This window comes from Loxodonta africana, chromosome 2 (genome assembly GCF_030014295.1).
Source record: "Loxodonta africana isolate mLoxAfr1 chromosome 2, mLoxAfr1.hap2, whole genome shotgun sequence".
Lineage (NCBI taxonomy): Eukaryota > Metazoa > Chordata > Mammalia > Proboscidea > Elephantidae > Loxodonta > Loxodonta africana.
In genome coordinates, this window is record NC_087343.1 from 82768085 (window position 1) to 82784924 (window position 16840).

General features: G+C 33.8%; 1 protein-coding gene across 3 annotated transcripts in view; it reads right to left on the bottom strand.

Moving 5' to 3' along the window:
- Nucleotides 1-16840, bottom strand: part of AP3B1 (adaptor related protein complex 3 subunit beta 1) — a 278558-nt gene that overhangs the window by 117747 nt on the left and 143971 nt on the right. For all 3 annotated transcript variants that reach the window (XM_003408109.4, XM_064273483.1, XM_064273482.1), the window contains 4 exons: nt 14679-14741; nt 11840-11972; nt 7052-7161; nt 694-870 (listed from right to left, as the gene is read on the bottom strand). In XM_003408109.4, the coding sequence (XP_003408157.2) occupies nt 694-870; nt 7052-7161; nt 11840-11972; nt 14679-14741 (483 nt within the window). The remainder of the gene's footprint in view (nt 1-693; nt 871-7051; nt 7162-11839; nt 11973-14678; nt 14742-16840) is intronic.

Consider the following 16840-nt stretch of genomic DNA (forward strand, 5'->3'; position numbering starts at 1 on the left):
ACTAATCAGATAAATCTTTCACTCATGGAGAATAGCAATTCAGGTATATGGAAAAATTCCTATTTTATACAGAGGCAAAAATGATTCCTCTTACCAACAGTTCCTCAAAGATTCAACCAACCTAACAAATAAATATTATAAAATGCAAATCTAAAAAAATCATACCTTTATTTAAAAGTTTTAACAGTCTTTACCTGTAGGACAAGATCCATATTACTTAGCAAAGGCTACAAGCCACTCCAGGTCCTGGCCTTGCTGAGTTTTTCAGACTTAGCTCTAAAAGTTTTCAGAAAACACGGACCTTTTTTTACGACTGACCCTTTTGATTTCATCTTTTTTACTTCTGTATGATAAACTACTACTTACAAGCCCTTACTCGGGAATCATATCCTTTGTGAAAGTGTTTTTTGACCTCTCTCCTCCTCCTACTACGGATTTTTTTCCTCTGGAGCCCCACTGTATCTCAGTAACTCCCTTATAGCACTCATCACAGACTACTTCATTTTTATCTGTTTTTCTCCTCTACTAGATGAGTATATTCGCTCTTTGCACCACACCATCTAGCACTGAACCTGGAACAAAGAACCACCTAGTAACTGCTGAATAAGGGGTATAATGAATGAACAGACTATAGCTGCTTGATTAAAGAGGAAAGTACGTATCAGATAGGTAGATTCTGGATTAGCCTCTTACCTGTCTGGAGTTAGTTAAATACAATTTTGCTCCCAGATTTAAAATCTGCAGTTTTACCAGATCATCTTCGCTAGTAAAGCTTTTGGCCATCTTCCTCAAAACATCAGGGGCGATTTTAGGAACTCGTTCACAATTTTCTCCAATCAGCCAAAGAATACTTGCTCTAGCCACAGGAACCTAAAATGAGAAACAAATTATATAGTTACAAGTAAGATAATCACACTCTCCTTAATATTAACATAGAAAATGTTTTAACAATTAAGAAGTCTTTACGTCTAATTTAATGTATATCCAAGATATGTTTCTTCAGTTATCAAAAAATGGACACACAGGAAATCTCAGTAATACTGATTTCAGAGATTACCTTAGGAAAGATTCATTGAAAGGTCACTGATGTAGAATCTAGACTCGGTAAGAAGTGGGCAAACTTTGGCAAGTGGGCCAAAGCTCTCCTGGGGCCAAATCTGGCTGGCATGACCATTTGTCTATGTATTATGGCTGCTTCTGTGCTACAGTGGCAGAAGTAAATAGTTGCAACAGAAACCATTTGGCCCACAAAGTTGAAAACATTTACAATCTAGCAACCTACAGAAAAAGTTTGCTAGCTCCTGCTCTAGAGCATTGGTTCCCATATCTTGATGCCCATAAAAATCAGCTAGAGTTCTTACTAAAATTACAGATTTTTATCAACTCCAAGAGAGTAGCTCTGTCGTGGTGGTGACTGTCGTGTGCTGTCATATCGATTCCGACTCACAGTAACCCTACAAGACAGAGCAGAACTGCCCAAAAGGCTTCGTAGGCTGCAATCTTTACGGGAGCAGATTACCAGGTCTTTTCTGCCACAGAGCCACTGGTAGGCTCGAACTGCTTACCTTTCAGTTAGCAGCCAAGCACTTAACCAGTACAACACCAGATCTCCTTAAGAACATGATTTAAAAAAAAAAATTCTGTAGTAACTCAGGAATCTACATTTTAGAAGCAATACATACATGATTCCTGAGACAGGTGGTCCACAAGCCACATTTTAAGAACCCATGGATAATACAGAAAAAGGACTAGGTCCATTAAAGACTATGATTCAAAAATCAAACCTGTTACTGTCCTCTATGTATTTACATCTACTGGAAATAGCAAAATGACAAGATCATCAAGGTATTCTTATAAAATCATGAATCCTGGTCTATTATTTGGTCATTAACAAAGGAAATACAGTTAAAATAAATTTGTCCAATATTGCATTTTGGCAATTTTTTTTAATAAAGTACATTTCAATATAATTTGTGCCTAAAAAAAAATCACCACTTAGCTACAAATTGGAAACCTTCCATCAATACCATTAAGATCAACATTTTAGAGTATGCAAATTAGTTTTATTACTATTTGCTTATTTATATCCTCCCCTATTACAAACAGAATTTGAGGTGGTACGTAAATTTCTTTCTGTGAACATTTTCACCTACCACAGAAAATTTGGTTTATATACTAAATAAAAAAGCCAACGGCTTTCATTAAAGGATACTGTCACAAGAAAAGATAATACTCTTTTTATAAAATCCTTTTCCAATTCCTCAAATAAAGTCCTAATAATTTCTGTATTATTTCACAGCTATATATAGTATGACTGTTAAAGAAAAAAGTGAGAATAAGGGCTGTTTTGCAGGTAAAATTTTATTACAGTATCTACCATCTCAAATTCTTTCAAAACACCTGATTTACGAAATAATATAAAAATACTAAGACATCATTAAGTTGGTCCTTGCATCAGAATCATAATGAAGTCATCAAAAAAACCTTTAAAATAAAAAATCATGTTTTCAAACATTATAACTTCATCTTTAATATTTAGAGTAAGTTTAGTAAGAGATAAGAAATCAGTATACTTATGCAATATAAAAAAAAAGTCTAAATGCTATTACAAATCTATTCATGCAGTGTAATAAAACTGATATCCTTACTGTATACTGATTTCTGGGAAGAAAGAGGTTATTTCTAATGTTCCAAAGGTTACACTGCATTAAGACCTTACTCCTAATCTATTATTTTAAATTGGGCTAAAGAACTGTAATTGAGTGGTACATTAAATTTTCCAGTATGGAGCAGTTCAAGTTGCCTGCCATAATGAAAAGTACTTCTAAATAAGAATATATGGGCAACTTCAGATTTCAGTTATGCTAGATTTATTTTTCTTAAATATTTTATTATATATTGCTAGTATAAAATTAGAATTCTATGACATATCACAATCTATTACCCCACTTTAAGTAATTTTCTTCTGGTAACACACTTGTAATCTTCTTTGGAAATAAAAAGACAATCTCAAAAAGAAGCAAGGTGTTAAGAGATGGTTTATATTTATGAATAAACTAACATAAAAATAAATACTCTAAAATTCATAATGCACACAACATTTATAATATAACTCTTTGAATAAAAATTTAAAATTAATTAATTCTAACGCTCACAACAAAAATCTCAAAGTGGTGGTGGAAGGGATATTATTTGGAGAGGTTCTAGAAATCAGGCAATAAAAAAAAAAAAAAAAAAATTTTTTTTTAAAAAGTCCCAAGTAAATACTAAAAAAACTTAGAAAACTTTTCCACAATAAGAAATAGTATCAATATAAGTATATTTATATCAAACTTTTGGTTATGGCATTTTATTAGAAAGCTTAGGAAACTGACTAACCCAATGTTTTTGTGCATTTGGCTGGAATGAGAATGATAAGATTTTTGAATTCTAGCCCTCTCTCCCCCTCCTAATTAAGTTATAGGGCTCTCATTTGTACTTCACTGATACTATGAATTTATGGCTACTAGCTTTCAAATGTTTGAAGCAACTGAAAAAACTGTAAGAAAATTAGTCACTTTTTGTTCTCCATGGTCTTTTTAACCACTGGAAAAATAGAAACCACGAACTAAAACCAAACTAATGCATGCACATACCGCACATACAGAGCCGCACATATGATATCATTCTTTTAATAAGAACCTCTGCTTTTCAAAATTTTCAAAGACAAACTGGATTGTAAACGACTTTGCCTGATTCTTTATTCTAAATGCCCTGGGCAAGCAGTTAAGTGCACTTTTGAAATGGAAGGCAGTTTCCACTGCCATTTTAACCTATTAACTTGCCTGCAAAAACAAATAAGGATTCCTGGCCAACCAGAGCAGTTATAGAAAGACATCTAGAAAGGTTGTACAGATCACTCTGTAAGCAGTTCTATTTAAAACCTATCGTGCTTTAACACTGGTCTACTGCACAATGCCAAAGTCTAGAGTAAATCCTAAGAAAACATCAATTTTATTTATTTAAATTTGTCAAAGGCAACATCAGTAGACATCTAAGCAAATTGCACACAAACAGCAAATCAGAACCAATTTCTTTATCTGGATTCAATATACTTTAAAACTTAGGCCTGAATTAAGCTGGGGGTGGCAGGGTAGGGGTAGATAACCTGTGAAATTGCAGGCTTTCAGTGAGGCACCTGGTAAGGAGTACATAAACTGCTATTTCAATATCACTCAGTAGTCTCTGCACAGTAACATATTCCAGGGATTCTTTTATGATATGAAATCCCTACCTGTCCCATTAAATATTATGTGAAATCCAGTTAGAGCAATCCTCAGGCAGTATGCATTTTATTCTGGAAGAACTTTGCTCCAAAAGCAACATTTACTACAAATGAAGGATACTTCAAAAGATAAAATATTCACAATGAAAGCATGTAAGTTGACTGTACTATTGGCATAGATCTATTCCATTTGAATGAATTCAAGTGGCAGAATAAATTTAAATTTTAGTTTTCCTATTTTCAACTATACCGTTTGCTTAACAACCAATGGGATCAAAGTCTTTAATATGATAAAATCTATGCTTGCTTTAAAAAAACACAATTACATACCTAACATCTATTGAGCTCTCACCATGTTCCAAGCACTGTTTTTAAGCACTCTGCACATTTTGGTTGGAAATGTAAAATCAGAGGGAAGAAATAAAATCAAAATATTCCCAATTCTAAATATAAATGAACTAGCTTCTTATTTAAAAACACACTTCCAAATTGAGGTGAAAATAAAAGCTACCATTTATAAGTAAAATGATAAAGTTTGAAAATAAAAAGGTAATAAAAGAGATAATAAGCAAATATATACAAGAAAGTGAGATTTAGAATTAAAAACATTTAGCAAGTAGTATATTACTAGGATTTTTTTTTTTTTAATTTGTGTTTTGTTTTTTTTTTTTACTCTGAGACTGTACAAATATCCTGTTAGTCCCCAAATTTTTACCCACTCATTTTAGCATTGGAAACCCTGGTGGTGTACTGGTTATGTGCTATGGCTGCTAACCAAAAGGTCTGCAGTTCAAACCCACCAGGCACTCCTTGGAAACTCTACAGGGCAGTTCTACTCTGTCCTATATGGTCGCTATGAGTCGGGATCCACTTGACAGCAACGGGTTTTGTTTGTTTGTTTGTTTAAGTTTTAGCATTCAATGATGCTTGCCTGTATCAATTATCATTTTGATAGCTGGCAAATGGTGATTTTCTAATTCCATCCTTCCTCCTACATTTATTAGCTGTTTTTGAATTGCAAGGGAGATCTCTCTCTCTCATTCATTCATTCACGTGAGTGTGGACTAATCAATTCTTTTTATCATTTATTTTGCTCAAATGAAGAGGCCAGTGGGAATCCCTTCAAGCTGGCTTTGTATCCCTTTGACGTGTCTCTATGATTCTGTCAGCTATTTGCCTCAGTTATCCAGTGCTGTTATAACAGGAATATCACAAGTAAATGGCTTTAACAAGCAGAAGTTTATTCTCTCACAGTGTAGGAGGCTAAAAGACTGAATTCAGGTTGCCGGCTCTAGGGGAAGGCTTTCTTTCTCTCTTGGTTCTGGGGAAGGTCCTTGTCATCAACCTTTCCTGAGTCTAGGAGCTTATCAGCGCAAGGGCACCAGGTCGAAAGGACAGGCTCTGCTCCTACGCTTCTATCTTGGTTGCATGAGGTCCCTCTCCTCTCTGCTTATTTCTCTCCTTTGTATCTCAAGGGATTGACTCAAGATAGAACTAATCTTGTAGGCTGAGTCCTGCCTCATTAACAACTGCCTCTAAACCTGCCTCATTAACATCATAGAGGTTAAGATTTGCAACACATAGGATAATCCTATCAGATCACAAATGGTGGACACACACAAAATACTGGGAATCATGGCCTAGCCAAGTTGATACACGTTTTGAGAGGACACAATTCAATCCGTAACACCCACCATTCCTTGATTTTTAACCCTAACAAGATGTTCCAAGCTCATCATGTTCTTTTCTTGTTCTTGCCCTGAAGCCAACCACTTCTCTAAGGAGCCCTGGTTCCTTTTAGTAGAGAATGGAATTTAAAAACCAAGATCTAGCATAAAAAGGAAAGAAGTACTAATATGTACTTCCACATACATGAACCTTGAAAACATGCTAAGTTAAAGAAGTCAGACACAAAAAACACATATGGTAGGATTTCATTGGTAGGAAATGTCCAGAATAGGAAATCTGTAGAGAGAGAATGTACATTGGTGGTTGCCAAGGGCTGGACTAGTGGCGTAGTGGTTAAGCATTTGGCTGCTAATCAAAAGGTCGTCAGTTCAAATCTACCATCTGCTCCTTAGAAGCCCTGTGGGGCTGTTCTACGCTGTCTGTAGGGCTGCTATGAGTTGGAATCGACTCAATGGCGACAGGTTTGGTTTAGATTTTTTTAAGGGCTGGACTAAGGGGAGAATGGGGAATGACTGCAAATGGGTAAGGATTTGCTGTTTTTTAGGGGTTGTGAAAATGTTCTGGAATTAGTGGTGATGGTTGTACAACTTTATAAATATACGAAAACCCCCGAACTGTAAACTTTGAAAGCAAATTTTATGAGCTAGAATTGTAACTCAATTAAAAATAAAAAGATCTAGGTACTAGGTGTGCTCTTTGCTAGGGGGGTGTTATTGCTTCTAGGACCTTCACAAAAGAGCTGGAAAATAAATGTTTGTACATGTACACATTCATATGTGTGCACATACACGCATGAAGATGCACACAGATACATATATACATCCATACACATCTAGCTATCTCTCTCTGTATTAAAACCTATGAAGTTCACACTGATATCTCCAAGCCAACGTTGCAGGGTTCATTCCACGCTTACCCTTTTCCATATTTCTAATTCCCCTCTATAACACTGCAAAATCTTACAAGAGCCAGGATTTGAATCCAGACAGTTTAGCTCTCTTAACCACGATACTTTAGAATACCCATTTGTTTTAACAAAACTATAATTTACAAAGTAAAATTCAGTTCGATTCAGCAAACATCTCAATTAATACTCACAGTGATACTGTCCAAGAGTTTGGCCATGTGTTTAATGATTTCACCATGTTGTGCAGGTTGCATTTGTAGTAATTTCTTAATAACAACCACACTTTCAGCAACAACTATTTCTTAAAAAGACAGAAATTATTCATATTAAATATGGATAATTTAATTCAAATGCAATATATTTGGTAAAATGAAAGCTTAAATTAGCAAAAGTTCTCCATGCCTTAAAAGACCAGGTGAAAACTATAACCATGAGTATACTCCCAATTTTTGAACATACATCCCAAGTAGAAGAGTATTACTTTAACCTCTAACCTCTATTGTTGTCTCCTAGATTCTGATAGCACTTTTCTTATCTTTGCCTCTTTAGGTCTGGAAAGCAAAGTGAAGTTAGATTATGCTGGTCACCATAAAGTACGAGTACCTTTAGCTTTTAACCAGAGCTCTCAAATACTGCTCTTTGATCCCTACCAACTATATATGAAAAAAAAAAAACCAAATCCACTGCTGTTGAAAAGATCCTGACTCATAGCAACCCTATAGGACAGGGTAAAACTGCCCATAGAGTTCCCAATACTGTAAATCTTCACAGAAGCAGACTGCCACATCTTTCTCCATGGAGTGGCTGGTGGGTTTGAACCAAGGACCTCTCAGCAGCTGAGCACTTAACCACTGTGCACCAGAGCTCCTTATCAATTATACAGGGGAAATCAAATACCTACAATCTAAACAATATTTTAGGTATTTTTAAGTGAGTAGTCAAGATTATTAGTAACAGGAAAGGTGTTACTGTAGAAAGCATGGACTTCAGAGGCAGAAAGATCTGAGATTGTAAAGTGGATTGTCTCCATATGTCCCATAAATCCACTCTCTGCTTTTTTTCACCCACCTCTGTCTGTAGAGGCTAACCTCTGTGGACTCCATCAACCAGATTTCCTTGCCCTGGCTTAGCCAATAGGAGGCACCAACAGGAGACCAGAAGGACGGAGGAGAGATTACTTTTATCCTGGATCCCTCCCTGCCAAGAAGCTCCGCTGGCGCAGCGGTTAATTGCTCAGTTGACAACCACAAAGTTGGTGGTTTGAATCCACCAGCTACTCTTTGGGAGAAAGATAGGGCAGTCTGCTTCTGTAAAGATTTACTGTCTTGGAAACCCTATGGGGGCAGTTCTACTCTGTCCTATTGGGTCAGTATGAGTTGGAATCGACTCAACAGCAACAGGTTTGGTTGTTTATTTTTGGGTGAGGAGGAGGTTATCCCTCCCAGCCAGGCCTCTCTGGGAAAAGGCTTTTCTGGCAGTGCTTGCATTCCTTTACTGAAGGCCTCAGTTCCTGTCAGTGCCTCTCTCCTGAAGTGCCTGGTAACTGCTCCCACTCCTCACCAACCAATTCGATCCTAGAGATGGTAAAGATTCCCCTTACACTCTTGCTAGTCTCAGGGTGTTTCAGCATACCTTGTTGTTTTCCCTTAATCCTGTCCACACTTTATAAATGGCACCTTCATTAAATTCTCCTCAATCACCCCTTCTGAGTGTACCATCTGTTTCTTGCCATGGCCTTAACTGATATAGTAACTGGTACTTAGAGTGGCTGCAGGAAGCAGAGCCTCAAACTGGAACTCTAAGACTGAGTTATCACACCAAAAGGGCTAATCACTGGCCCATAGTTATGTTATTTGGTATCACTGATAGAGAAATGTAATATATGCAGCTTCAGCACCTAACCTTATGGAGTAAATCTTATGTAAACATTATTAAACACCTTTTGTGGGGGCATCATTCTGCCTACTGCAGGTGCCGTCTCATTTCCTTCACATAATTTCACTCTGTTTTTTCTTCAGCTACTCCTGGTTTCCAAAAACCTTAGCACTACGGTGCTACTCCACCAAAGGCAAAAAATGGCCCCATGATCTGTACGTTTCTTAGCTTCCTCCCTATCCCCAACAGAACTTAATGGTTATTACTCTAGGAAGTATATTCTACTATTATTCCCGTTTTACAAATGAAGAATCTGGAGCACAGGGGGATGGAATAGTTTACTCAAGATAACATCAGTATTCAGACACAGGTCTGGTTCTGCATTTAAGCAATAGAGTAAGTGGTCAGTATATGAGGAGACTACACTATACTTGTTTTATATGACTTTCTCCTTCCATTAGATTGTGAGTTCTCTGTGAGGGCAGGAACATTTTATAGGCTTAATAAATATCCTTCTTGTCTATTCAAAATTTACTGAGTATCTCCACTGATTAAAGTCATCAATAATTATTTACTGAATTATAAACAAAACAAAAAAAACCTTAAAAGTCCTCTGCCCCAATCCTTTGAGCCCTATTTTTTGTCAGTTTACAGCCTGAAATAAACTGCTTTAGAAAATTAAATTATTCAAAGTCAATGTCAATTTAAATGTAGACTTCTCTTGAAGGTCCTTAAGAAATTTGTTTCTCAAATTAATCTTAGATAGTGACATTGGACTGTTATAGGAAAAGCGTCAAGTCTTCTTAGAAAGGTCCTCCCCACGCCAAGAAGGGAGCCATCAACGTTCAATAAAAAAACAAATAAAACCCAAAAGCCCACAGTTCTAAGAGGAGTATGTTAAATATGACTAAAGGCAGTGAGGTTTAAATGTAGCCCCTGAGGTTTCGGGATGTATTATCAAGGAGAATGGACTCAGTTCACCACAAGAATCAGAGAATCACAAATTCTCCCAGCCTCAAAGGATCTTACAGATTTTACAGAAACGAAGGCCTGCTCCACGATGTCTGTCCCTAAAAGAAGGTCTTTTAATAGAAACGGTCTCTGTTGTCAGGACTGGCCATTTTAAAGTAAAAAAATTACTACTTCCTTTAATGTTACTAATTTTAATATAAGTTTTCTCTTTATTTCTTTTACCTCTCAGCTTTTTTGAGCCAGATTTCCAACTATGAAGGCATAGCATATATGATAAAGAGATAATGAATCAGGTATTATTGGCTACTGATGATTATGCAACCAGAACCTAAACAATACAATTTTATGTTTTTAAATAGTCAAATGGAAGATAAAACCCCATAGCTATGAAGAGAGTTATGATTTACTAAAAACAAAAGCCTCAACGTAAAATACCAGAGATTAACTTAGTAAATCTTCCTACATTTTAAGAGTGATGATAGATTATATTAGTTTTTCATTAGCTAATGACAAAACAATCTATTGTTCCCTTAAAAGTATTACAGGGGCAGAATATTCATCTTTTACATCAAAGTCAATAAAAAATATTTTTTAAAAATTAATGTGCTACAAAGCTGAAGTAGAAATAATTGCTTTAAAACCCACAGCTTGAAAATTTTACATTAGAAGAAAGGGTCAAAAATAAAATCGAGAAACCTTGAGTTTATTTTGTATCTGAAAGAGCTAATCAGCATTCTAAGTAATTTCTGGTGCTTTATGCATGAAATTAAATTTTAAAAGAAAAATTACCCTGGTATGCCCTGGTTCATAATCTTTAATGTTCTGGAAATTTTTTCCCAAGGAGTATATTTTATTTAGTCAAATAGAAAGCCATTATTAAAGATACAGAAAAATAAAAACATATTTTTAAAATGTGACATAGAAACAGAAACAAAAAGGATGTTATAGATAAAACGGATGGCATTATTTAAAAAATCTATTTCACTGATAATTTTTTTGGCCATTAATTTGGAGTTTTAATACTGCATGTTGAAAAATGTTTTCTAGCCAACAAAATATCTTGCATTTAAAGGTGAAAGTTTATAATTTTACTTCTGTGTTCACAATAAAAATCAATGCTATTTCAGATATATTTTAATTTTTTTATAAGACGGATTTACAACATTTCAAATAATAGATAATTAAGGATAACATAGCTTTCGCAGTGAAAAGTTATATTTCAAATAAAATGTAAAAATAACCAATTTTATCATGTTTCATCTCATGGTTGCTATGTCATATATGCCTGTGTATATGCAACATGACATAAATGTACTTAGAATTCTACAATTTCAATGATTTTATATAGATCATTCTTTTTCCTAAAAAGAATCTCTTATTTTAACCAAATACACAATTACAATTCCTCTAAATAAATTATTTTAAACATAAAAGTTTATTCTTTTTTTTTTCTTCTTTCTCCAGATGGTCTCATTTGTTCTAAAGCCACATCCCTAGCAATAACTGACATTTAACCACAAAACAGTATGAAATCTAGATTACAGGTTTTACTGGATATTGCCTCTCCAGTTTTACAGAATGTTTACCGTTTAGCTTAAAAACATGAAACTGTTCCAAATTAATGACTCTTAATTCTAGGTAAATATAAAATTATTAGGTGAATTTTGGGGGAACTAAACTCTGAAGGTACACATTTAACAAACATACTTTTTAATCTAGCAACTTCCCCATGTTATAAAGTTATTTGCCTGCTTTTAGCACCCTCTGCAGGTGAACCAATATTACACACGACTTATATGCCATTAAAAAGCAGTATGATAGAACCTTTGTGGAAAGGGTACAAAGAAGTTGAGTAAATTGTCAAGTAAAATAAACAAATTACACTCTCTTAGTCGTATGTAGGGAAGACAAATACTGTTTCCCAATTATTTACTTAATTTTTAAAAGCATATGTCTCTGCGTGTGTCTGTGAGTGTATTTCAAAGATAAAAGGCTACTCATTGAGACCACACTATTAACATACAGGAAAAACTAAAATGCAATGTTAAAAAAATGTTAAAACTTGCCAATCATACCAAGAAGAATATGTGAATTATAAATTACTTGAAAATAACATGACACTGTGGACTTACCATCCCTGTTTGACAGCAGACACACCAGGCCATTGAGGCACGTGTCAGTGACTTCTGAGATGTTGGTTGCACACCTGCCTATAGCCTGAATAGTGGCTGCTGCAAATTGTTTATCCTGGCTTTTCACATATGTCTAAAAAAATATTATTTTGATTAGTTTACACATTGGTACTATCAAGTGAACAAAAAAACCCTATTACATTCATCTTTGCCAATATCTAAACATTCTAAAATATGTAACCTCATCTATAAGCAAAGGAGGAGGTCCAACTGATGGCTCAGCTTAACTTGATTTTGTTTTTTACTTAAGGAGTGTGCCTATAGAAGAGGCACATTTTCAAGCCAGGTTCAATCAACTGTGGCCACAGTGGCTTGTGACTCCAAAATAGATAGTGGGGAGCAGTCACCCGAAGACAGCAATTAGTTTAAGTGCAAGGTTGACAGAGATGATGAGAACTCTCTCTTTGGAGGTTTCAGTCCATTTAACCAGCAGCGTCTGTGAATCTATGAAAGAAAGGGTCTCTTTTTCAGAGACACTGAATCTAAAAATTGAGAGAGGAGAAAAAGGACCTATATCTATGCTTCTGACAAACGTTTTATTCTCAAAATGGTATACAAATGGTAGTAAAACTGTAACATGAGCTAGAGTGAGCTACATTTCAATAAAGACTTTAGAATTATGCGATTTGCAAAATACCATATTTTTATAACAGATTTTCTTTAAAAGTATGCTTTAAAACATAAACTGTATGTGTATACAACTTAGCAATAAAAGAAATATATCATTGATTTAACTATCAGAAATTAAAAAGACTTTACAAAATTTATAATAACCCTAAAGAATTTCACTTTGGTTAAAACTTTCCTAATTTAAAAACTAAGCTTTCATTGTTTACAGAAATTAATGTACTTTTAGTATGCATATTTGTATTTTTGCTTTTAAAATCCTATTTTCAACTAAAATTTAAAAAAAAATTCCCAACTTCAAGCAACAAGTACATAATGTAGAATTAAAACATGGTTGGTTATCTAAAATGCAAAAAGAAATACATTCAAATGTTGCCTAAATGACAAATGGGAAAGAAAATCTGAGGATATCTAAAAAATATACAGATTTAGTGAAAAGGGTACAAAGAAGGTGATTAATGTTTAAAAAAGTAACAAGTAAACCCTCTAAACACTCACATATATGAAACATGTACAATAAAAATATACATGTAATTTTTTTTAGTTGAGAAATTAGACATTCAATTTTGAAAACAATCTTCAATACAATAGGCCTTGCCTAAACAGAACTGGTCTTGCTTAAATAGAATTGATCTTGGGTTTTTTTTGAAACAGAATTAGGCAAGACCAATTGTATTGAAGACTGTTTCCAAAATTGAATCTCTAATTCCTCAATTAAAAAAAATTACATATATATTTTATTATGTTTCATATATGTGAGTCTTTAGAAAGTCTCTAATTTTTCTCAGTTATTATTATATGCAAACTGTACACAACTATGAATATGACACATAAACACATAAATAAGATGTATACACAGACATATGAAGAAAGTGTTTATTAATAAGTTTGACTAAAAAAATGGACCTTATTAAATATTCTGATGTTAAATAAAATGATTGGATCACCAATATTCTGAAACAAGCCCAGTGTGTCACCTCTGTGTACCTAAACAATTGCATAAAATTACATGAGACCCCCTACCTATAACATCAGACTTGGCATAAACAGAAAGTAGACAGCAAAGGACCCCCAAAGAAATTATACAGGACAACAGGGGAAAAAATTGTAAGAATGAAGTAAAAATAAAATTCAAACGATGTTCTAAAACTGTGATTTATTGGGTAAGAACTTGAGACAGTGTATTTTCTGGCATTAAGAATATAAGATGAGTGTGTACCTATGAAACATACTAATTTTATATGGAATTTTTCTAGGAAAAAAACACACCATGAAACACACAATAATCCAGTTTTGAAATTATAAATTATGGGCACACAATAATATTCAAAGCAGTGTATAAAATCATATAGCTAAACAGAAACATAGTTATCTGTATAGCTTAAAAGAAATACAATAAGGACTTATATAAGGATTATGGTAGTAAAATAAGGATAAAAGTTAGGGGTTGATAAAAACTCTACCTGTGATTAGTATGTGGCATGTGGTATATTTTTGTTAAGAAAATTGCTGGTGGGATGTAAAACTCTTAATACTTATATGAGGTTTCCTACTGCTATGCTCCACCACTAAGTCTTCAGAGCTGACCCTTCTATCACAAAAGGCATAATACCCATGAGGTAATTTCTGAAAAACATTTTTGGGAGTATGGAACTGGGAGGTATCTCATTCATCAGCAATAAATCAAAACAACAACAAAAATTATGACTTTTTTTTTTTCTTTCCTAGCTAACCATAAGGTTAAGGGACAGAGTCTAAAAAAGTAATAGGTATATCAAATAGGGACAACCAAGGAAGAAAGTAAGTCATTATCATGAGTGCAGAGCACAGAAACAGCTTTTGTTGATGACAACACAGTGACATGGTATCCTTACCACTAACATCACTTCTAGCAAGGAGAGGCAGGGTTATAAACAAGTCTATCAAATTCTTTGAAAATATGAATGGAAATACTATTACATCTCCCTTAAATAATAAATTTGCAGTTAATGTCCATTTCTGAAATCTTATAAATTTCTTAGTTATCAATCTTGTCCCACATCACTGTTTTATTTATACAATTACATATTTCTAAATTGAAAAAAATACATATTTAGTTTAAGATTGAACATATGCTCTAGAAGTTATTTTATAATTAGCCTTGTACACAAACCTGAAATTCTCGAAGAAGAGTCGATATATTGGCCTCATTTGCCAAGTTTGTCAGAATTTCAAGCTATGGCAGAAAGAAAAGAGTTTTTGTTACATACATTTTACCACAGTAAATTTTTTTTTTAATGATACATTTAATAAAGGCTGGTTGGCCATTGAATAGAAAGGTAATTTCAGTTTTTTTTTTAAATCACATCGCAAATATTGTAAGGCATTATACTCTTTAGGACAGCTTTGTCTTCCTTTGTTTATTAATAAATAATAGATAATTATATAAACCCCACTGCCATCAAGTTTGCTCTGACTCATGGTGGGCCTACAGGACAGGGAAGAACTGCCCCATAGGGTTTCCAAGGAGCAGCTGGTGGATTTGAACTGCTGACCTTTTGGTTAGCAGCCGAGCTCTTAACCACTACTCCACTAGGGCTCTAAATAATTACATAGCTTGTTAACAAAAATTAGGAAAAAGTGAATCCTACATTTAGCTGCACATTCCTTATACACATAAATTTGGAAGAGAGAATTAAAATATCTAAATATTTGGGATGGTAGGATTTCCAGAAGCAAAAGAATGATGGCAGATCCATACTTCATACCATGTATGAAAATTTTTTCAAAATCGATCAAGGACCTAAATGTAAGATTTAAAACCACAAAACTCTTAAAAGAAAACATAGGAGTAATGCTTTGGGACCTAGTTTGCATGGTGAACTTCGCTAATTATTTATCCCAACTTTATAATTTACATTTAATTGACCTAAACAATTTAAGCTACTCTTCTTTTATTAATAAAGTTGGAAAATAACTTGCCCTCAATGTAATACCTCTATTTTCCAGGCACCTATTAATTCTCTTGATTTGTTCTCCTGTATCCTACCATGCCAAATATTTAGAAATTTTAATTCTCTTTCCTGGATTTAAATATATAAGAACTATGCAACTAAAAATCTAACCATAATAGGCTTGCTAAAGTATTTCGTGTTTTTACTCATAAAATATTCAATTAGTCCAAAGGAAGGCAAGAAGAAGAAAAAAGGGCACTAAGAACAGATAGGACAGACAAAAAACAAAATACAAGATGTAGATATAAACACACTCATATCAATAATTACTTTAAAAGTAATTGGTCTAAACACTTCAATTAAAAGGCAGATATTGTCAGACTACATAAAAAAGCATGGCTCAACTATATGCTGACTATAAGAAATCCTATTTAAATATAAAGATTATAGATAGGTTAAAGATAAATGCATAAAAAAAGAAAGAATAATAAAATACCTAGGAATAAATTTAACCAAGGAAGTGAAAAACTAATGAGAAGTACAAAAACACTACTGAAAGAAATTAAAGAAGACCTAAAGAAATGGAAGGCCATTCCATGTTCATCAAGTGGAATACTTAATATTGTTAAAATGTCAATGCATTATAGATTTAATTTACAGATTCAATGCAATCCCCAACAAAATTCCAAGAGCCTTCCTTTGCAGAAATGGAAAAGTGAATTCTAAAATATTTATGGACTTGAAAGTGGCCCCAAATAGCCAAAGCAATCTTGAAAAAGAAGAACAAAGTAGGAGAACTTATACTTCCTAGTCTCAAGATATACTATAAAGTAACAGTAATTAAAAGTCTGATGCTGGCATAATGACAGACACATAGACCAATGGACTAGAACTGAAAGTTCAGAAATAAACCAGTTCATCAATTAATTTTCAACAAGGGTGATAAATTTATTCAATGAGTCAAGAATAGTCTCTTTCATAAAAGGTGTTAGTACAATTGGATTTCCACATGCAAAAGAATGAAGCTAGATCTTTACCTCATAGAATACACAAAAATTAATTCAAAATGGATCAAGGACCTAAATATAAGAGCTAAAACCATAAAACTCATAGAAGAAAACACAGGAATTTTGTAATGCTTTGGGATCTAGTTTGCACAATCAACAAAACACAAAACAGATAAGCTGGACTTCATCAAAATTAGAAACTTTTTTGCATGAAAGGACTTTATCAGCAAAGTGAAGAAACAACCTATAGATTGGAAGAAAAAATTCGGAACCATGTATCTGGTAAGTGTCTAATATCCAAAATACATTAGAAACTCCTACAACTTAACAACAAAAAGACAAAAAACCCAATCAAAAAATGGGCAAAGAACTTG